Below are 24,306 nucleotides of genomic sequence, written 5' to 3' on the forward strand. Positions count from 1 at the left end.
TGGCCGTCTCCTCGCCATCTGCGAGCTGGTAGCTGCCGCGGACGCTGTGGTGGGCGCAGCTATCAGAGAGGCCCCGGATCCGATTACCCGGGAGGATTATCCTGGAATCCGCTGAAGTCGCTCCCCCGGTGGGCACCGCAGTGCCAGCTTCTGCAGTGCCAGGAGGAGGGGGCAATGACTGCCAGCCTGTGCACATTGCTGCAGAACTGCTACTCTCAGCATGCCCGGACAGCAGCACAGACCTAGAATGGTGCAGGGCAGTGATCCCAGTCCGGGCCTGCTGGGAGTTGTAGTGTTGCATCCCTGACTTTACAGACTGAGTGTGATAGTTGGTAATGAAGACTTCATCTCATTAACCCCTCTCTCCCCTGTCTTGTCCTCACAGAGCTCCGCGCAGGAGATCGGAGAAGAGGTGGATGACGGCGTTATCTACAGCATCTCCCTGCGGAAAGTGCAGCTCCACCACGCGGCCACCAAGGGGCAGCGATGGCTGGGGGTAAGCAGGGTACCATCCCCCATGGGCACGGCTGAAGGCGGGCTTGCTGGACCCCGGGACACCACGGTGAGGAAGATAGCGGGGTGTATGCGGGGGAGGGGGCTGTGCACTATTTCTGTGGTACATGTAGGCAGGGGTGGACAGATGTCGGGCGTGATCCCAGCTGCACTCACTGACCCATGGCGGGCGGGCAGATCATGCATGTGGCCTGCCGGGGGACCTGGGACCCATTCAAGCAATTCAGGGGGCTTCCACACAACAGTTATGGCCGACTGGGCTCCAAAAGGGAAATTTCCCCGCTAGCAATATGGTTGTCTCTGCTCCAAGACTGATGGAGTTAAACCATGAGTGCTTGTCCCAGACTGGACACCTTCCTGTACAGGACGGTGCGACGACCAAGCCGAGGTCAGCCAAGATCATATGGTAACGTGCAGCCCGCGGAGAACAGAGGCCCCACCGGCCCCCGGGGTAGAGAGTAGGGGCGGAAGGGTTGGGGGCTTCCCCCTCGTCCCTGGGGGCTGCATGATGTGACCTCCTTTAGGTTCAGACTTCTTAAAGGGATACAACACACTTACACATTGCCATCACATGTTTTTTTTCTACCGCGATGTGTGAATGCACCATATCCCGACCGGAGCTACAGTACAGAGGTAACGCTCAGCACAGCTGCTGCTCTGTGACGGCGCCCTCCTGTGGTGCTATGTCCACACTCCTCCATTAAAGGGCTCATGTACAATCCCTTCTCCCAGGACTGATATCTGACCCTGGCTCGCATTTCCATCCTGGTGATTGAGATTTTGTAATTTCTTCTTGCAGTTGGAGAACGAGACGGCGCTGAGCCTGTACGAGACATGCAAGGTGCGGACCATCAAGGCAGGGACCCTGGAGAAGCTGGTGGAATACCTGGTCTCTGCGTTCAAGGGCAACGACTCCACCTACGTCACCATCTTCCTGTGCACCTACCGGGCGTTCGCAACCACTAAGCAAGTGCTGGACCTGCTGCTGAACAAGTGAGTCTGTGCATGGGGGCATGAGAGCTGTGTACCGGCTCTTTAAGAGGCCTTCTGGATCCCGCCAGCGTCAGTACAAATCATGTAATTCGCTTCTCTCTCTTTAAGGTTTGGGCGTCTTCACCCGCAGCTGAATGGCGAGCACTCCCACAACAGCATCGATGATCGGCTAGAGCTGAAGAAGTAAGTGAGCGGCTGATAACAGCGGGCGCTCCTGCACCAGCGAGATCTGGCCACGCCTTATAACCACATGAGCCGCAGCCGGGAGACTGTTTATCACTCACACCGTATCCCGTTGCGCAGGAACTTTACAGGCTGAGAAATAAATCTTTTCCCTTCTCCAAATTCCGTCCCATAAGATCAAAGAGCAGACGGAGGCCGGGACTCCCTCCCCCACCTCATACAGGCTTACTGCCTAATCCCGTCTGCAGCCTCCGCATATATATATATATAGTGCCGCCATCCCACCCCAAGCAGTCTGGACCACAGAGCTGACGCTCTAATTCACGTCACTTCTCTCCCCAGCACCATCTCCTCCATCCTGGGAGCCTGGCTGGATCAGTACTCTGAAGATTTTCGGCAAGCCCCGGATTACGTGTGTCTCAAGCAGCTGATTGCGTACGTGCGGCACAACATCCCCGGTTCAGACCTGGAGCGCAGAGCTCGCAATCTACTGTCACAATTCCAGCGGCAGCAGATCAGCGAGCTGGAGCAGGATGGTGAGTGACAACGTGACCGTCCATGTGACAGCGCAGAAGTGGCCGCTGCTACTCATAGGTAACTTTTCATGACATTGGGTTTTGCAGTCGTGGACCACACAAGCTGCACGTTCCGCCTCGTGGAGGAGAGCGCCCTCCTGGAGGGGAAGCCAGACTTCCTGTCCTTCCTACAGGACATGGTGGCCGAACAGTTTACAGTCATGGACGCTGTGAGTACTCTTATTATTTCCTCTTCATGTTCACTACTCAAGGGAAATAATGACCAAATATAAGTCTCCTGATGTATTACCTTAACAATGCCCACCCTCTGCAGACACCACATACAGAGATATATGATAAGATTCTGTCTGCAGCCTCCACTAGGGAGAGCTCCCTGTATACAGAGATACATAAGATTCTGCCTGCAGCCACCACTAGGGGGAGCTCCCTGTATACAGAAATATATGATAAGATTCTGTCTGCAGCCTCCACTAGGGGGAGCTCCCTATATACAGAGATACATGATAAGATTCTGTCTGCAGCCACCACTAGGGGAGCTCCCTGTATACAGAGATACATGATAAGGTTCTGTCTGCAGCCACCACTATGGGGAGCTCCCTGTATACAGAGATACATGATAAGGTTCTGTCTGCAGCCACCACTAGGGGGAGCTCCCTGTATACAGAGATACATGATAAGGTTCTGTCTGCAGCCACCACTATGGGGAGCTCCCTGTATACAGAGATACATGATAAGGTTCTGTCTGCAGCCACCACTAGGGGGAGCTCCCTGTATACAGAGATACATGATAAGATTCTGTCTGCAGCCTCCACTAGGGGGAGCTCCCTGTGTACAGAGATACATAAGATTCTGTCTGCAGCCACCACTAGGGGGAGCTCCCTGTATATAGAGATACATAAGATTCTGTCTGCAGCCACCACTAGGGGGAGCTCCTTGTATATAGAGATACATGATAACATTCTGCCTGCTGCCTCCATTAGGGGGGGCTCCCTGTATACAGAGATATAAGATTCTGTCTGCAGCCTCCACTAGGGGGAGCTCCCTATATATAGAGATACATGATAAGATACTGTCTGGATCTACCACTAGGGGGAGCTCCCTGTATACAGAGATACATGATAAGGTTCTGTCTGCAGCCACCACTAGGGGGAGCTCCCTGTAGACAGAGATACATGATAAGATTCTGTCTGCAGCCACCACTAGGGGGAGCTCCCTGCATACAGAGATACATGATAAGATTCTGTCTGCAGCCTCCACTAGGGGGAGCTCCCTGTATACAGAGATACATGATAAGATTCTGTCTGCAGCCACCACTAGGGGGAGCTCCCTGTATACAGAGATACATGATAAGATTCTGTCTGCTGCTACCACTAGGGGGAGCTCCCTGTATACAGAGATACATGATAAGATTCTGTCGGGATCTACCACTAGGGGGAGCTCCCTGTATACAGAGATACATGATAAGATTCTGTCTGCAGCCTCCACTAGGGGGAGCTCCCTGTATACAGAGATACATGATAAGATTGTGTCTGCAGCCACCACTAGGGGGAGCTCCCTGTATACAGAGATACATGATAAGATTCTGTCTGCAGCCACCACTAGGGGGAGCTCCCTGTATACAGAGATACATGAAAGATTCTGTTTGCAGCCTCCACTAGGGGGAGCTCCCTGTATACAGAGATACATGAAAGATTCTGTCTGCATCCACCACTAGGGGGAGCTGTTATACATGGAATAATGATAACTATGCAGTAAGCTCCCCCTGGTGGTGGCTGAAGGAATGCAGGAGCTTAGGATTTAACTCTTCATGCTGTGGATTTGGTGAAATGTATCAGAATAGCGGAGCTCAGACTTGATTTAAAGGCATCGTTAGATTGCATTTGGCGGCGTTCACAGCTGAATCCTCTCTTTATTGGTTGTAGGACCTCTTTAAGAAGGTGGTGCCATATCACTGCCTGGGTTGTATCTGGTCGCAGAGGGACAAGAAGGGCAAAGAGCACCTGGCGCCCACGATCCGTGCCACCGTCTCACAGTTCAATAGCGTCACCAACTGCGTCATCTTCACTTGCCTGAGTGACCGGTCTCTGAAGCCGCAGCAGAGAGCGAAGGTGGTGGAGCGCTGGGTGGAGGTGGCGCGGGTACGTCTCCTCTGGTCGGGGTGAGGGTGTGACGTCTGCGCGGGGCCGTATAAATCACCGTCTATTCCCTGTCTATAGGAATGCCGCATCCTGAAGAACTTCTCGTCTCTGCGCGCCATTCTGTCCGCGCTCCAGTGTAACGCCATCCACAGGCTTAAGAAGACGTGGGACGAGGTGTCGCGGTGAGCGCCCGACATACAGGCAGGCAGATAAATGCTGAGGGTTGTAGTTCTGCAGCAGCACACTTACACTGGGGTCTGTTACAGGGAGAGCTTCAGGACGTTCATGGAACTTTCCGAAATCTTCTCCGACGAGAACAACCACTCGTTAAGCCGCGAGCTGCTGATTAAGGTGAGAGGGAGACAGGTCACATGCTCTGTTAAAGGGACGGGGCCAGCAGTTGTTTTTGCTTTAAAGAGTTGCTGGTCCGGCGGTATCTCTGCACACGTCACATGCGTGGGGCACCCCTGATATGATCCGTGTGTGTGTACTGGCATGTCACTCCCCTTATCTGCAAGGAAACCCTGGTGCACACCCTCCGCATCGGGCGGTGCAGGGATTCCCTCCTCTTATCTCCAGCCGCGTCATCCCCAGCTGACCTCAAGTGGGCGCCAAACCTGCCGATCTCATGCCAGTGGCTGCATTCCCAGAATTCCCACAGGCAGCTGCACCTTTTATATTTCTGTGGGATGGATGACGCCAGCTATTCCTGGCCCCATCACAAGCATTCCCCATTTATTGCAAAGAGCCTCCGACCACAAAACAGTGGCAGCCGCATAGTATAGGCCACATCGTATCGGTTACATCAGGCACCTGACGTGTGGCACGTATTATATCCCGCCTTTATACATGAAATCCAGAGCCCCTATCCTTTTTTCTTTGCAGGAGGGAACTTCTAAATTTGCAACCCTGGATATTAATCCAAAGAGGGCACAGAAAAGACACCAACAGCAAAGAGAGATGGTAAGTGGCTCGCCGCCTTCAGGAAATTCTACGTGTCCGTCATTATGGTGCGGGAGGTGTTAGATGTAGATTGGATGTGCGCCCTCTGATGTTCACTTGCAGTAGTGCTTTTTTTATTTTGCGTTTGCACCCTCTGGTGTTCCTTTGCGGTAATGCTTACTTTTTTTTTTTTGCACAGGGTGTCATGCAAGGAACCATTCCTTACCTCGGCACTTTCCTTACTGACCTGGTGATGCTGGACACGGCCATGAAGGACTACTTAGAGGTCAGTGAGAGGCTTATTGGTAGACTAGAACGTGAAATCGCTACAGGATTTGATTTCCCATTTAATAATGCTTTTCTTATTTGCCCATAGGGAGGCCTGATAAACTTTGAGAAGAGACGGAAGGTGCGTTCGCGGTATAATTTATTGCACGGATGCAGTTTTATAGACCGGTTTGGGTAAAGGTTTGGACTCATGTTATGTTTGTGCCTTTCTCAGGAGTTCGAGGTGATCGCTCAGATAAAGCTGCTGCAGTCGGCCTGTAACAACTACAGTTTTATCCCAGAGGAGGCATTTGCGGAGTGGTTCCACAGCGTGGAGCGTCTGACTGAAGCAGAGAGGTGAGAGAAGGTGGAAATGGCGCTGTCTTATTATCGGATCACTTTCGTTATAAAGCAGTCGCCTTTTTTCGAACAAAAATCGTAAATAATGTGCTGGATAATCCGGCACCTGCTGACGCCAGATTACAGGAATCCGCCCAGTACTGACTGGTTCTGTTTCTCGTGCCGCAGCTACAGCCTGTCCTGTGAGATTGAACCTTTATCTGAATCCGCGAGCAACACTTTAAAGGCCAAGAAAAACACAGGGATCATCAAACGATGGAGCGAGTAAGTACCCCCAGTACTGGAGGGACGGCCCCCAAGTGTATTTGTAGTCACTAGAGCGGATAAGCTATTGCTAGACACTGACGCTGCTTCTCACATGTGGAAATCGAGCTCTTTAAATCCCCTCTAATAACCATTTGTGTCCTGCAGTCGTCAGCCTCCCAGCTCCGAGCCCTGCACCAGCGTCAGTTCTCACTCCAAGTCATTCGACCAGCTGAAATGCAGCCCACACCTCTGCGGAAACGACACAGCAGACTCTGTCAGCGTGACGTCCGCCGGGTCAAGCAGCTCCGACGTGGAGGAGATAAACATCAGCTTTGTGCCCGAGTCCCCGGATTGCCAGAAGAAGGTACGAGAGGAACAGCCCAAAGATCCGCCGGCACAGGCCACAGAACGCTGTGCTCCCCTAGGGGTCAGTCCCTGCTCTCTTCTGTTTTGCTGCATTTGGAAAAAGATTATAGATAATTCTGTGTATTATTCAGTATTAGCGGAAATTACACCCCTGAAAAAAAAACAACTAAACCAGACAAAAGTGTCACTACTTAAAGGGCAAGTCCAGTCCTCAGCGGTGCAGCTTCCATTGCCTGTGTCACCAGCTTTCTCGGGCTAATGACATATCCCAGAGTCTAGAAATACTGCCCCAGAAATGGCTATGTTTCCTATTTTGGGAAAAGCTGGGTGACCCCATATTGAGCTGTGTGACGCGGCCATGTTGGCTGTCACCTATGAGCAGATATAACTGGACAGGTGCTGAACAGGTTTTTAGGGGTTTAGTTTCCCAATTTGTGTTTTTATGCCGGATAACGAGACGTCAGCCGTGCATTATAGGGCTGATTTATATCTCATCTGCTGATAATATATGGGGTCACTGGCTGGAATACTACAAATGTCTCCGCTCCGCCAGCTTCTGACGCTCTGATTTCTCATTTTACAGTTCTGGGAATCGACGTCGCTCTCGTCTCTGGACACGTCGGGCATCGGCTCCGGGTCCAGCAGCGCTTCCTCATCGTCTGTCTCCTCTACACCCGTCTCGGCCTCTCGGACGCACAAGCGCTCGGTCTCCGGGATTTCCAGTTACTCGTCACTTTCTCTTCCCCTCTACAACCAGCAGATCGATGACTGCTGCATCATTCGGGTCAGCCTGGACGTGGATAACGGCAACATGTACAAGAGCATCCTGGTGAGTCACGTACTTAATGGAGGTGCCGTACTGCTGCCGGCCACGTCCAGGAGTGGCACTGCTCTCGGTGTCATCCGCACAATATCCACTATATACAGAGTCAGGATCGATCTCTACAAACCACGTGACACCTTCTCCTTCATCTGCAGGTAACGAGTCAGGATAAAACCCCCGTGGTGATCCGCAAAGCGATGGCCAAACACAACTTGGACGGGGAGCGGGCGGAGGACTACGAGCTGGTCCAGATAATTTCCGAGGAGAGAGGTAAAGGAATCTGTGCAATGCCGGCCACTGTCAGACAGGAAGGGTTAACATGTGGAGACCGGTCCGTTTGCTTTCTATGAAACGCAGGGGAATGACTATACTGGTTTTGGGTTCTTAAAGGTACAGCACCAAGAACGCCTTTATATAGTAGCGCGATACGATGCCGCAGAAACGTCCTATATATAAAATGCTGGTGCAAGCTGTACTTCATTAAAGTGCAACACGTGATATTTAAAGGGTCGTGTAGGGCATTGAGCGACATTGCAGTTTCTGGCAGGACAATGGCAGGAGCTGGTATCGTGCATTCTGGTTAGTAGGACTACAAGCACAATGGCTGCCAGACATTGGCCTATCTCCCTGGTAGCTGTCCCGTCCAGGGTCCAGCAGGGTCTCTCACCGGCCCTTTAATGAAGCAGTAAGAATTCTAGAGGACAAACAATATGGCTACCAGAATGGCTGATCCAGCTCTTCCAGAGCCATGGGCAGTAGTGCAGCATTATGGTCCCCATGTGCCGGCACCCAGCTTTCCTAGGAGCAGATTGGGCACTTCTCAATCAGTGACGCTTTTCCCTTCTTTCCTCAGAGCTGAAGATCCCTGATAACGCCAACGTCTTCTACGCGATGAACTCAGGAGCCAACTACGACTTTATACTGAAAAGACGCGGCTTCTCTAAAGGGGTCAAAATCAAGCATGGCTCCAGCTCCACGCTGCCCCGGATGAAGCAGAAAGGACTCAAGATAGCCAAGGGCATCTTCTGACCCCCCACTGTACCCGTTGTACCCCAGCCAGAGGATGGCACAATTACTACGTCCCATGGGAGGCTCAGCCCCGCTCCCAGCGTTACCAAACTGTGACCAATGGCAGAAACAAAGAGCAGATTCACCACTGGAGTGTACTGGTCTCAGCCAAACTGGCGCCAAAAGGCCAACGAGAGACAGGGGCAGCCCCCTCCACCATCAGGACCCAGGGGCAGCCTCCTCCGCCATCAGGACCCAGGATCCGCCTCCATGCCACAGGTGCCTTCAAGGGAAGGGGGTCAAGTAGATAAGAAGACCATGCACTCTGCCAGTGCCATGCCCATGATGCCAGTATTAATGCAGGAGGGGACAGAATTAGTCCGGAGGCCGCCGCCATCTATCCCCATACAGGGACCTTAATGTAAATATGCTCCGTCCTGTGGATTCCAGGATTCAGTGCGTTTTCTACAAAAAAAAAAAAACACTTTGGAAAAAGAAAAAACAAAACATTTTTTTTTAACCCATAACGATCCAGAGGCGCCTGGGACGGCCCCTCATTACCATTGCAGGGTCCATTACTAAAGCTGGAGCTAACGACACGTTCTCCTTCCCTCCCCCACCGATCCAGCATCGCAAACTGCACCAAAGATCCCACCTCCCACGGAGCGACGTCCGCTACATTCACTGGTTATACCCGTCCTGCGGGGATCACAGGGTTAATGACGCTCTGAACCTGTAAATATTCTCCCGATATTTTCTTATTTTTCTGTCTTTGGGGCCAAATTTCCAGTTTTCACCCGGTTCAGTCTCCCGGCGGGGGCCTTGGGGGTCCGGCCTGTGGACGGTGATTGTTGTTTTTTTTTAGTGTAAATATGTTATTTTTCTTTCTGAATATTTATTGGATGTAAATAGAGGCGAGAGTTCAGCTTGTATATATCCCGCGAGGCCGCGCCCGGCTCCGCTTCTGCAGTGAAAGGGTTACAGGTTGTTGTTTTTTTTATGGAATTTTAATAATGTTACCGGATGGTGGCTGATGCTGATTGGGTCGTGTCAGCTGTGATGTCATCAGTCCGTTTTTTGTTCTTTTCCCATATGGTCGGCCCCTCGGTGGTCCGGCAGCGTTTACAGGGGCCTCTTCCTGCGCTCGTTTACGGCCCTGAGACAATAGGGTTTGCTGTTTGCTCAGAGAATCCCTCTGGTAAGAAATGTTCCCGTCGGACCGGTTCTTGTGCACACATCCCCTGCCACCTTTCAGATTTCTTTTTTTTCCCAACATCGTGGCTGCCGTGATAGTCGAGCTATTGCTGTGTTTGCGGCCTGTGGAAAAATAACCAAAAGACGAGGCGAGGAGCTCACCGGATTTGCCGCTCTTGGACTCCATCACCTTCCTGAACTAAAAAGCCATCATGGAGTCGCAGGCAGCGAGCGCTTGGTGGCGGCGGAGCAATGACTCCCTTGTCAGCCCTTCCCCCGCAGACACTCTGCAGTCTCCTATTCACAGCCCCATTGGTGGCGCCGTCTTCGGGGTTTGTATATCCTGGTTTTGGCCGGCAGCGAGGAGTCATGGACGAAGTCGTTCCTAGAGGGCTGCGGCCCATGTAGCACAGCTGAATTAGTCATTTTACTGTCAGGCTGTGGCCACACAAGTCGTGCGACCAGAAACATGGCTGTGGATACTTAATGCCGCACAGATCGGAGTTGACAAAATCCAGCACCTTTGGAAACGATTGCGACTCTGTCGTCTCGATGTGACACAAGAACACAGCAGAGGCCACGTAACATCGAGCCACGGACAAAACTGCAGCCAGAGCCAATGCGTTCCATGCAGAGAATCAAATCTGCATGAATTTTGTGGTGTATGAGACTTTGGCGCCTTCTTACACCCTGTGTGAATTCAGCCCTAATGCTGCAGAATTCCTGTCTCCGTGCTAGAGAAGAGCAAATAGTCACAGCGATCAGGTCAGTAATCAGAGGGCGCCGGACGGCAGCCCCAAGACCCTCCTACCCACCGCCATCCCCAGGACCCCTTCTGATTTGTAGGTGCGACTTCGCACCAGACCTGCCGATCAAAAGAGGCATTGGAGATGGCGGCAGGCAGGAGGTTCTCGGGGAATCTGGTCCTGTGTATCGAGATGCCGATCTCAGTACAGAGGATGCCTCCTTACCTGCAGTCCTATGTAAAACCACAAATGACGAGCTCAGCTCTGCTACATAAAGCCTCACCAGAAAGAGGACCGCCATAAATCGTTAAATGGTAAACATTCCTGACACCATGTGATCAAATACTTGTCACAGCTGAGGGTTTGTTACACGAGACCCAGTGCACTCTGAGGCAAGAATACTCCATCTGCTGACAGCAAGCAGAGATCCTGAAAACGTCCATGAATTGAAACGGCCTATTAGGGAGCTACACAGGTTTACTGATCACAAATGGAGGGCGTGTAAACTTCTACAATTCTTATTATCGTGGCATTGCATCTAGGACGATTCTTCTTGAATAAAAAACAATCCCCTCCTATTTCATGTATACAGCTCCTGTACAGAACTGTGTTTCCATGGTAACAAACTACAAGCAAACCCTCCCACCTGTCCCCCATTTTTTGCTGGTACTGAAGGGAGTGTAGTGGGAGGGTCAGACTATGTAGTCATGGAGACGCATCACTCTGCATGGGAGCTGTGAACACAAAATGAGGCAAATTGTGTTACTTCGTATTAATTGGAGCAATAAAATGATTCTTGCATCATCCATATTGTAGCTTCACCTTGTCAGTGTCCATTACAAGTCCCAGAATGCACTGCTCTCTCACTGCGCCTTAACTCTCAATCTGCGTCAGACTCCAGTCTCGTGTTTTCGGTTTTATTTATTTTTTTCTCTGCCTGAATTTTGAGGATTCTCACAAGTGCCAATCAATACAGCAGATGGCTCGGTAGCCTAAAACTAAAGCCTGCCCCGCCCACGTGCATTCTGGGAGTTGTAGTTCAAAGCTCTGCAATAAGACCCTGTGAACAATGCAGGGATGACATTGTTGCCACCTTGTGGTGAAACCCGGTAATTCACAACTACAGTGAAATCGGCTCTAATTCCATGTCTGCTGCTCCTCCAGCCAAATCCGAGGTCGTGACGACACTACAGCGACCCCCCCCAGTCCCATAGTTTTCTGATTAAAGTGCAATCTTCTTTTGTTTTGTGTGTCTGTGCGCACGCGCCGGCGAGGTGCGAATGTTTACACTTGTAACCCTGCGTCTCACTGTGCGTCATATGTTTTGTAACCCGGATTAATGAAGGCGACTGTTCTGAACAATGTACATTAGTCTTTGCAATAAACTCTGACACTCCAGAACCAGATTGTGGCGTCTTATGAAATAACAATGGCGGCACCAGACACTTCTTAGTTCAGTGGTTTTAATGTTTGCGCGGCTTACAGGTTGGGTAGATTGCGGTAAGTTTGGGACCAGAAGCGGACGTAGGGTGAGCGCAGCCCCTGCTTCATGGAGTTGTAAGTAATGTCATTATTAATCTCCAGGTACTGGCCGAAGCGAGTGTCGTAGGGGAGCCAGGAGGTGGGCACCTTGGATGGTCCCTGGTTGGGGTCCCTGTGTGACCAAATACAGCAAAAGGTGATTAATACAGACACTGGGATGAGAGAACGCAGGCCATAATGGAAGGTTACACTGCTTACCCTGTGGCTGCAAAGTTGGTCCAGTAAGCGATCATTGCGCCCGATACGTCCCTGTCCTGAGGTCTATAAGCCACCAAGTTTTGGAATGGGTTACCGAAGATATATTGGAGGTCATCAGCGTGATCGGCGCCCACCCAGCTCGGGTAGATGGGCATACGGCTCGCGTGGGAGAACAAGTAGCTGTACGTCTTACCCGTTCTGCAAAGAAAAAAACGGACAGAAGTGACGACTGTGAGCATTTACACCCCCGTATTACATGATACACATATAATGCTGCTACCTGGGTAAGAGGTAGTATCGGGGGGCACAACACAGAAACTCCACATACCACCCCACCCCCATAAAAAGTGAGGCACCAACAATGTACAAACCTCCTAGACCCGAAAAATAGCAAAAGCATTGAGACTACATCTCCCAAAGTCACAGTAGGGAAATGGTGGGAGTTGTACATTCTCACGGGTCACAAACTGCACTATATACTGCCATATACGCAAGATTTTACATAACATTTCCTGTATAAATAATCATCAGCAACTAGAAATAATCACATAAAACGTCACCAAAAAATAAGTGACAATTGGACTGTGACATACCGGGCATTCATAGAATGACGAGCGATGGCCTCCTGACTGGGCACCAGGAAGATGTAATCAGTTTCTGCATCAATCACGGTCCTCTTCATGAGCTCCTGGGCAGGACTGGGGCCCCAGGAAGATGTGTAAAGATCATAGGCCAAATCACTGCCCAATGTGCCCTTAGGGAGCGTGAGGTCCTGCACCAACTTCTGCACCTCAGCTCTATGGAATGGAGAAATCATTACAATTATTTTCCCCAATGTACAATAAAAATTGCTATAATACGCCTTTATTCCCTGTTTCCATTGGATTTTTGCTAAATAAAATGTTTTTTTTTTTTACATTTTATCCATTTGTGAGTGCAGGATATTTATCCTGCTATGGACGATGCCGCTATCAAGTCCGTGCACCTGATTTCCTGGTGAGCTTGTAATCCCTCTATTTGGTGTAACTATAATACTGCCCCCTATGTACAAGAATATAACTACTATAATACTGCCCCCTATGTACAAGAATATAACTACTATAATACTGCCCCCTATGTACAAGAATATAATTACTATAATACTGCCCCCTATGTACAAGAATATAATTACTATAATACTGCCCCCTATGTACAAGAATATAACTACTATAATACTGCCCCTATGTACAAGAATATAACTACTATAATACAGCCCCCTATGTACAAGAATATAACTACTATAATACCGCCCCCATGTACGAGAATATAACTACTATAATACTGCCCACTATGTACAAGAATATAACTACTATAATACCGCCCCCTATGTACAAGAATATAACTACTATAATACTGCCCCCTATGTACAAGAATATAACTACTATAATACTGCCTCCTATGTGCTAGAATATAACTATTATAATACTGTCCCCTATGTGCAAGAATATAACTACTATAATACTGCTCCTATGTACAAGAATATAACTACTATAATACTGCTCCTATGTACAAGAATATAACTACTATAATACTGCCCCTATGTACAAGAATATAACTACTATAATACTGCCCCTATGTACAAGAATATAACTACTATAATACTGCCCCTATGTACAAGAATATAACTACTATAATACTGCTCCCTATGTACAAGAATATATCTACTATAATACTGCCCCCTATGTACAAGAATATAACTACTATAATACTGCCCCTATGTACAAGAATATAACTACTATAATACTGCTCCTATGTACAAGAATATAACTACTATAATACTGCTCCTATGTACAAGAATACAACTACTGTAATACTGCTCCTATGTACAAGAATATAACTACTATAATACTGCCCCCTATGTTCAAGAATATAACTACTATAATACTGCCCCCTATGTACAAGAATATAACTACTATAATACTGCCCCTATGTACAAGAATATAACTACTATAATACTGCTCCTATGTACAAGAATATAACTACTATAATACTGCTCCTATGTACAAGAATACAACTACTGTAATACTGCCCCCTATGTACAATAATACAACTACTATAATACTGCCTCCTATGTACAAGAATATAACTACTATAATACTGCTCCTATGTACAAGAATATAACTACTATAATACTGCCCCCTATGTACAATAATACAACTACTATAATACTGCCTCCTATGTACAAGAATATAACTACTATAATACTGCTCCTATGTACAAGAATACAACTACTGTAATACTGCTCCTATGTACAAGAATATAACTACTATAATACTGCCCCTATGTACAAGAATATAACTACTATAATACTGCCCCCCTATGTTCAAGAATATAACTACTATAATACTGCTCCTATGTACAAGAATATAACAACTATGATACTGCCCCCTATGTACAAGAATAAAACTACTATAACACTGCCACTCTGTACAAGAATATAACTACTATAATACTGCCCCCTATGTACAAGAATATATCTACTATAATACTGCCCCCTATGTTCAAGAATATAACTACTATAATACTGCTCCTATGTACAATAATACAACTACTATAATACTGCCCCCTATGTACAAGAATATAACTACTATAATACTGCTCCTATGTACAAGAATATAACTACTATAATACTGCTCCTATGTACAACAATATAACTACTGTAATACTGCCCCCTATGTACAAGAATATAACTACTATAATACTGCCCCCTATGTTGAAGAATATAACTACTATAATACTGCTCCTATGTACAAGAATATAACTACTATGATACTGTCCCCTATGTACAAAAATTAAACTACTATAATACTGCCACTCTGTACAAGAATATAACTACTATAATACTGCCCCCTATGTACAAGAATATATCTACTATAATACTGCCCCCTATGGTCAAGAATATAACTACTATAATACTGCTCCTATGTACAACAATACAACTACTATAATACTGCCCCTATGTACAAGAATATAACTACTATAATACTGCCCCTATGTACAAGAATATAACTACTATAATACTGCCCCTATGTACAAGAATATAACTACTATAATACTGCCCCTATGTACAAGAATATAACTACTACAATACTGCTCTCTATGTACAAGAATATAACTACTATAATACTGCTCCAATGTACAAGAATATTACTACTATAATACTGCCCCTATGTACAAAAATATAACTACTATAATACTGCCCCTATGTACAAGAATATAACTACTATAATACTGCCCCCTATGTACAAGAATATAACTACTATAATACGGCCTCCTATGTACAAGAATATAACTACTATAATACTGCTCCTATGTACAAGAATATAACTACTATAATACTGCTCCTATGTACAAGAATGCAACTACTGTAATACTGCTCCTATGTATAAGAATATATCTACTATAATACTACCCATATGTACAAGAATATAACTACTATAATACTGAGCCTATGTACAAGAATATAACCACTATAATACTGCCCCCTATGTACAAGAATATAACTACTATAATACTGCTCCTATGTACAATAATACAACTACTATAATACTGCCTCCTATGTACAAGAATATAACTACTATAATACTGCTCCTATGTACAAGAATGCAACTACTGTAATACTGCTCCTATGTATAAGAATATATCTACTATAATACTACCCCCTGTGTACAAGAATATAACTACTATAATACTGCCCCCTATGTACAAGAATATAACTACTATAATACTGCTCCTATGTACAATAATACAACTACTATAATACTGCCTCCTATGTACAAGAATATAACTACTATAATACTGCCTCCTATGTACAAGAATATAACTACTATAATACTGCTCCTATGTACAAGAATGCAACTACTGTAATACTGCTCCTATGTATAAGAATATATCTACTATAATACTGCCTCCTATGTACAAGAATATAACTACTATAATACTGTGCCTATGTACAAGAATATAACTACTATAATACTGCCCCCTATGTACAAGAATATAACTACTATAATACTGCTCCTATGTACAATAATACAACTACTATAATACTGCCTCCTATGTACAAGAATATAACTACTATAATACTGCTCCTATGTACAAGAATATAACTACTATAATTCTGCTCCTATATACAAGAATATAACTACTATAATACTGCTACTATGTACAAGAATATAACTACTATAATACTGCTCCTATGTACAAGAATACAACTACTGTAATACTGCTCCTATGTACAAGAATATAACTACTATAATACTGCCCCCTATGTTCAAGAATATAACTACTATAATACTGCCCCCTATGTACAATAATACAACTACTATAATACTGCCTCCTATGTACAAGAATAGAACTACTATAATACTGCTCCTATGTACAAGAATATAACTACTATAATACCGCTCCAGTGTACAAGAATATAACTACTATAATACTGCCCCCTCTGTACAAGAATATAACTACTATAATACCGCTCCAGTGTACAAGAATATAACTACTATAATACTGCCCCCTCTGTACAAGAATATAACTACTATAATACTGCTCCTATGTACAAGAATATAACTAATATAATACTGCTCCTATGTACAAGAATATAACTACTATAATACTGCTCTTATGTACAAGAATATAACTACTATAATACTGCCCCCTATGTACAAGAATATAACTACTATAATAATGCCACTCTGTACAAGAATATAACTACTATAATACTGCCCCCTATGTACAAGAATATATCTACTATAATACTGCCCCCTATGTTCAAGAATATAACTACTATAATACTGCTCCTATGTACAATAATACAACTACTATAATACTGCCCCTATGTACAAGAATATAACTACTATAATACTGCCCCCCTATGTTCAAGAATATAACTACTATAATACTGCTCCTATGTACAAGAATATAACTACTATGATACTGCCCCCTATGTACAAGAATAAAACTACTATAATACTGCCACTCTGTACAAGAATATAACTACTATAATACTGCCCCCTATGTACAAGAATATATCTACTATAATACTGCCCCCTATGTTCAAGAATATAACTACTATAATACTGCTCCTATGTACAATAATACAACTACTATAATACTGCCCCAATGTACAAGAATATAACTACTCTATTACTGCCCCTATGTACAAGAATATAACTACTATAATACTGCCCCTATGTACAAGAATATAACTACTATAATACTGCTCCTATGTACAAGAATATAACTACTATAATACTGCTCTCTATGTACAAGAATATAACTACTATAATACTGCCCTCTATGTACAAGAATATAACTACTATAATACTGCTCCTATGTACAAGAATATAACTACTATAATACTGCTCCTATGTACAAGAATACAACTACTGTAATACTGCTCCTATGTACAAGAATATAACTACTATAATACTGCCCCCTATGTTCAAGAATATAACTACTATAATACTGCCCCCTATGTACAATAATACAACTACTATAATACTGCCTCCTATATACAAGAATATAACTACTATAATACTGCTCCTATGTACAAGAATATAACTACTATAATACTGCTCCTCTGTACAAGAATACAACTACTGTAATACTGCTCCTATGTACAAGAATATAACTACTATAATACTGCCCCTATGTACAAGAATATAACTACTATAATACTGCCCCCCTATGTTCAAGAATATAACTACTATAATACTGCTCCTATGTACAAGAATATAACAACTATGATACTGCCCCCTATGTACAAGAATAAAACTACTATAACACTGCCACTCTGTACAAGAATATAACTACTATAATACTGCCCCCTATGTACAAGAATATATCTACTATAATACTGCCCCTATGTTCAAGAATATAACTACTATAATACTGCTCCTATGTACAATAATACAACTACTATAACACTGCCCCCTATGTACAAGAATATAACTACTATAATACTGCTCCTATGTACAAGAATATAACTACTATAATACTGCTCCTATGTACAAGAATATAACTACTATAATACTGCCCCTATGTACAAGAATATAACTACTATAATACTGCCCCTATGTACAAGAATATAACTACTATAATACTGCTCCTATGTACAAGAATATAACTACTATAATACTGCTCTCTATGTACAAGAATATAACTACTATAATACTGCTCCTATGTACAAGAATACAACTACTGTAATACTGCTCCTATGTATAAGAATATAACTACTATAATACTGTCCCTATGTACAAGAATATAACTACTATAATACTGCCCCTATGTACAAGAATATAACTACTATAATACTGCCCCCTATGTACAAGAATATAACTACTATAATACTGCTCCTATGTACAATAATACAACTACTATAATACTGCCTCCTATGTCCAAGAATATAACTACTATAATACTGCTCCTATGTACAAGAATATAACTACTATAATACTGCTCCTATGTACAAGAATATAACTACTATAATACTGCCCCCTATGTTGAAAGATATAACTACTATAATACTGCTCCTATGTACAAGAATATAACTACTATAATACTGCCCCCTATGTACAAGAATATAACTACTATAATACTGCTCCTATGTACAATAATACAACTACTATAATACTGCCTCCTATGTCCAAGAATATAACTACTATAATACTGCTCCTATGTACAAGAATATAACTACTATAATACTGCTCCTATGTACAAGAATACAACTACTGTAGTACTTCTCCTATGTACAAGAGTATAACTACTATAATACTGCCCCTATGTACAAGAATATAACTACTATAATACTGCCCCCCTATGTTCAAGAATATAACTACTATAATACTGCTCCTATGTACAAGAATATAACTACTATGATACTGCCCCCTATGTACAAGAATAAAACTACTATAATACTGCCACTCTGTACAAGAATATAACTACTAAAATACTGCCCCCTATGTACAAGAATATATCTACTATAATACTGCCCCCTATGTTCAAGAATATAACTACTATAATACTGCTCCTATGTACAATAATACAACTACTATAATACTGCCCCTATGTACAAGAATATAACTACTATAATACTGCCCCTATGTACAAGAATATAACTAATATAATACTGCTCCTATGTACAAGAATGCAACTACTGTAATACTGCTCCTATGTATAAGAATATAACTACTATAATACTACCCATATGTACAAGAATATAACTACTATAATACTGCCCCTATGTACAAGAATATAACTACTATAATACTGCCCCCTATGTTGAAGAATATAACTACTATAATACTGCTCCTATGTAAAAGAATATAACTACTATAATACTGCCCCCTATGTACAAGAATATAACTACTATAATACTGCTCCTATGTACAATAATACAACTACTATAATACTGCCTCCTATGTACAAGAATATAACTACTATAATACTGCTCCTATGTATAAGAATATAACTACTATAATACTGCTCCTATATACAAGAATATAACTACTATAATACTGCTCCTATGTACAAGAATATAACTACTATAATACTGCTCCAATGTACAAGAATACAACTACTGTAATACTGCTCCTATGTACAAGAATATAACTACTATAATACAGCCCCCTATGTTCAAGAATATAACTACTATGATACTGCCCCCTATGTACAATAATACAACTATTATAATACTGCCTCCTATGTACAAGAATATAACTACTATAATACTGCTCCTATGTACAAGAATATAACTACTATAATACCGCTCCAGTGTACAAGAGTATAACTACTATAATACTGCCCCCTCTGTACAAGAATATAACTACTATAATACTGCCCCCTATGTACAAGAATATAACTACTATAATACTGCTCCTATGTACAATAATACAACTACTATAATACTGCCTCCTATGTACAAGAATATAACTACTATAATACTGCCTCCTATGTACAAGAATATAACTACTATAATACTGCTCCTATGTACAAGAATGCAACTACTGTAATACTGCTCCTATGTATAAGAATATATCTACTATAATACTGCCTCCTATGTACAAGAATATAACTACTATAATACTGTGCCTATGTACAAGAATATAACTACTATAATACTGCCCCCTATGTACAAGAATATAACTACTATAATACTGCTCCTATGTACAATAATACAACTACTATAATACTGCCTCCTATGTACAAGAATATAACTACTATAATACTGCTCCTATGTACAAGAATATAACTACTATAATTCTGCTCCTATATACAAGAATATAACTACTATAATACTGCTACTATGTACAAGAATATAACTACTATAATACTGCTCCTATGTACAAGAATACAACTACTGTAATACTGCTCCTATGTACAAGAATATAACTACTATAATACTGCCCCCTATGTTCAAGAATATAACTACTATAATACTGCCCCCTATGTACAATAATACAACTACTATAATACTGCCTCCTATGTACAAGAATAGAACTACTATAATACTGCTCCTATGTACAAGAATATAACTACTGTAATACCGCTCCAGTGTACAAGAATATAACTACTATAATACTGCCCCCTCTGTACAAGAATATAACTACTATAATACCGCTCCAGTGTACAAGAATATAACTACTATAATACTGCCCCCTCTGTACAAGAATATAACTACTATAATACTGCTCCTATGTACAAGAATATAACTAATATAATACTGCTCCTATGTACAAGAATATAACTACTATAATACTGCTCTTATGTACAAGAATATAACTACTATAATACTGCCCCCTATGTACAAGAATATAACTACTATAATAATGCCACTCTGTACAAGAATATAACTACTATAATACTGCCCCCTATGTACAAGAATATATCTACTATAATACTGCCCCCTATGTTCAAGAATATAACTACTATAATACTGCTCCTATGTACAATAATACAACTACTATAATACTGCCCCTATGTACAAGAATATAACTACTATAATACTGCCCCCCTATGTTCAAGAATATAACTACTATAATACTGCTCCTATGTACAAGAATATAACTACTATGATACTGCCCCCTATGTACAAGAATAAAACTACTATAATACTGCCACTCTGTACAAGAATATAACTACTATAATACTGCCCCCTATGTACAAGAATATATCTACTATAATACTGCCCCCTATGTTCAAGAATATAACTACTATAATACTGCTCCTATGTACAATAATACAACTACTATAATACTGCCCCAATGTACAAGAATATAACTACTCTATTACTGCCCCTATGTACAAGAATATAACTACTATAATACTGCCCCTATGTACAAGAATATAACTACTATAATACTGCTCCTATGTACAAGAATATAACTACTATAATACTGCTCTCTATGTACAAGAATATAACTACTATAATACTGCCCTCTATGTACAAGAATATAACTACTATAATACTGCTCCTATGTACAAGAATATAACTACTATAATACTGCTCCTATGTACAAGAATACAACTACTGTAATACTGCTCCTATGTACAAGAATATAACTACTATAATACTGCCCCCTATGTTCAAGAATATAACTACTATAATACTGCCCCCTATGTACAATAATACAACTACTATAATACTGCCTCCTATATACAAGAATATAACTACTATAATACTGCTCCTATGTACAAGAATATAACTACTATAATACTGCTCCTCTGTACAAGAATACAACTACTGTAATACTGCTCCTATGTACAAGAATATAACTACTATAATACTGCCCCTATGTACAAGAATATAACTACTATAATACTGCCCCCCTATGTTCAAGAATATAACTACTATAATACTGCTCCTATGTACAAGAATATAACAACTATGATACTGCCCCCTATGTACAAGAATAAAACTACTATAACACTGCCACTCTGTACAAGAATATAACTACTATAATACTGCCCCCTATGTACAAGAATATATCTACTATAATACTGCCCCCTATGTTCAAGAATATAACTACTATAATACTGCTCCTATGTACAATAATACAACTACTATAACACTGCCCCCTATGTACAAGAATATAACTACTATAATACTGCTCCTATGTACAAGAATATAACTACTATAATACTGCTCCTATGTACAAGAATATAACTACTATAATACTGCCCCTATGTACAAGAATATAACTACTATAATACTGCCCCTATGTACAAGAATATAACTACTATAATACTGCTCCTATGTACAAGAATATAACTACTATAATACTGCTCTCTATGTACAAGAATATAACTACTATAATACTGCTCCTATGTACAAGAATACAACTACTGTAATACTGCTCCTATGTATAAGAATATAACTACTATAATACTGTCCCTATGTACAAGAATATAACTACTATAATACTGCCCCTATGTACAAGAATATAACTACTATAATACTGCCCCCTATGTACAAGAATATAACTACTATAATACTGCTCCTATGTACAATAATACAACTACTATAATACTGCCTCCTATGTCCAAGAATATAAGTACTATAATACTGCTCCTATGTACAAGAATATAACTACTATAATACTGCTCCTATGTACAAGAATATAACTACTATAATACTGCCCCCTATGTTGAAAGATATAACTACTATAATACTGCTCCTATGTACAAGAATATAACTACTATAATACTGCCCCCTATGTACAAGAATATAACTACTATAATACTGCTCCTATGTACAATAATACAACTACTATAATACTGCCTCCTATGTCCAAGAATATAACTACTATAATACTGCTCCTATGTACAAGAATATAACTACTATAATACTGCTCCTATGTACAAGAATACAACTACTGTAGTACTTCTCCTATGTACAAGAGTATAACTACTATAATACTGCCCCTATGTACAAGAATATAACTACTATAATACTGCCCCCCTATGTTCAAGAATATAACTACTATAATACTGCTCCTATGTACAAGAATATAACTACTATAATACTGCCCCCTATGTACAAGAATATAACTACTATAATAATGCCACTCTGTACAAGAATATAACTACTATAATACTGCCCCCTATGTACAAGAATATATCTACTATAATACTGCCCCCTATGTTCAAGAATATAACTACTATAATACTGCTCCTATGTACAATAATACAACTACTATAATACTGCCCCTATGTACAAGAATATAACTACTATAATACTGCCCCCCTATGTTCAAGAATATAACTACTATAATACTGCTCCTATGTACAAGAATATAACTACTATGATACTGCCCCCTATGTACAAGAATAAAACTACTATAATACTGCCACTCTGTACAAGAATATAACTACTATAATACTGCCCCCTATGTACAAGAATATATCTACTATAATACTGCCCCCTATGTTCAAGAATATAACTACTATAATACTGCTCCTATGTACAATAATACAACTACTATAATACTGCCCCAATGTACAAGAATATAACTACTCTATTACTGCCCCTATGTACAAGAATATAACTACTATAATACTGCCCCTATGTACAAGAATATAACTACTATAATACTGCTCCTATGTACAAGAATATAACTACTATAATACTGCTCTCTATGTACAAGAATATAACTACTATAATACTGCCCTCTATGTACAAGAATATAACTACTATAATACTGCTCCTATGTACAAGAATATAACTACTATAATACTGCTCCTATGTACAAGAATACAACTACTGTAATACTGCTCCTATGTACAAGAATATAACTACTATAATACTGCCCCCTATGTTCAAGAATATAACTACTATAATACTGCCCCCTATGTACAATAATACAACTACTATAATACTGCCTCCTATATACAAGAATATAACTACTATAATACTGCTCCTATGTACAAGAATATAACTACTATAATACTGCTCCTCTGTACAAGAATACAACTACTGTAATACTGCTCCTATGTACAAGAATATAACTACTATAATACTGCCCCTATGTACAAGAATATAACTACTATAATACTGCCCCCCTATGTTCAAGAATATAACTACTATAATACTGCTCCTATGTACAAGAATATAACAACTATGATACTGCCCCCTATGTACAAGAATAAAACTACTATAACACTGCCACTCTGTACAAGAATATAACTACTATAATACTGCCCCCTATGTACAAGAA

General features: G+C 41.8%; 2 protein-coding genes across 11 annotated transcripts in view; one reads left to right on the forward strand and one right to left on the reverse strand.

Moving 5' to 3' along the window:
• RALGDS (ral guanine nucleotide dissociation stimulator) overlaps window positions 1-11,716 on the forward strand; it is a 104,684-nt gene extending 92,968 nt beyond the window's left edge. For 6 of the 10 annotated variants that reach the window (XM_073640644.1, XM_073640643.1, XM_073640641.1 and 3 more), the window contains exons 2-18: window positions 386-562; window positions 1,313-1,506; window positions 1,615-1,689; window positions 2,032-2,225; window positions 2,313-2,434; window positions 4,148-4,363; window positions 4,442-4,545; window positions 4,630-4,714; window positions 5,249-5,326; window positions 5,505-5,591; window positions 5,682-5,714; window positions 5,808-5,929; window positions 6,101-6,196; window positions 6,344-6,605; window positions 7,128-7,373; window positions 7,523-7,637; window positions 8,221-11,716. In XM_073640644.1, coding sequence (XP_073496745.1) covers window positions 386-562; window positions 1,313-1,506; window positions 1,615-1,689; window positions 2,032-2,225; window positions 2,313-2,434; window positions 4,148-4,363; window positions 4,442-4,545; window positions 4,630-4,714; window positions 5,249-5,326; window positions 5,505-5,591; window positions 5,682-5,714; window positions 5,808-5,929; window positions 6,101-6,196; window positions 6,344-6,605; window positions 7,128-7,373; window positions 7,523-7,637; window positions 8,221-8,396 — 2,382 coding nt within the window. In that variant the 3' untranslated portion in view covers window positions 8,397-11,716. The remainder of the gene's footprint in view (window positions 1-385; window positions 563-1,312; window positions 1,507-1,614; window positions 1,690-2,031; window positions 2,226-2,312; window positions 2,435-4,147; window positions 4,364-4,441; window positions 4,546-4,629; window positions 4,715-5,248; window positions 5,327-5,504; window positions 5,592-5,681; window positions 5,715-5,807; window positions 5,930-6,100; window positions 6,197-6,343; window positions 6,606-7,127; window positions 7,374-7,522; window positions 7,638-8,220) is intronic. The other 4 variants (XM_073640647.1, XM_073640642.1, XM_073640648.1 and 1 more) reach the window with 3 other exon arrangements.
• Window positions 11,717-11,773: 57 nt separating this feature from the next.
• The window catches only part of LOC141154562 (bile salt-activated lipase-like), a 143,394-nt gene continuing 130,861 nt past the window's right edge, over window positions 11,774-24,306 (reverse strand). The window contains exons 9-11 of the mRNA XM_073640652.1: window positions 12,649-12,852; window positions 12,056-12,253; window positions 11,774-11,969 (exon numbers count right to left, since the gene is read on the reverse strand). Coding sequence (XP_073496753.1) covers window positions 11,795-11,969; window positions 12,056-12,253; window positions 12,649-12,852 — 577 coding nt within the window. The 3' untranslated portion in view covers window positions 11,774-11,794. The remainder of the gene's footprint in view (window positions 11,970-12,055; window positions 12,254-12,648; window positions 12,853-24,306) is intronic.

The sequence above is a fragment of the Phyllobates terribilis genome, unplaced genomic scaffold, assembly GCF_046119375.1.
Source record: "Phyllobates terribilis strain yellow unplaced genomic scaffold, ASM4611937v1 Scaffold_7__3_contigs__length_470593459, whole genome shotgun sequence".
Taxonomy (NCBI): Eukaryota; Metazoa; Chordata; class Amphibia; order Anura; family Dendrobatidae; genus Phyllobates; species Phyllobates terribilis.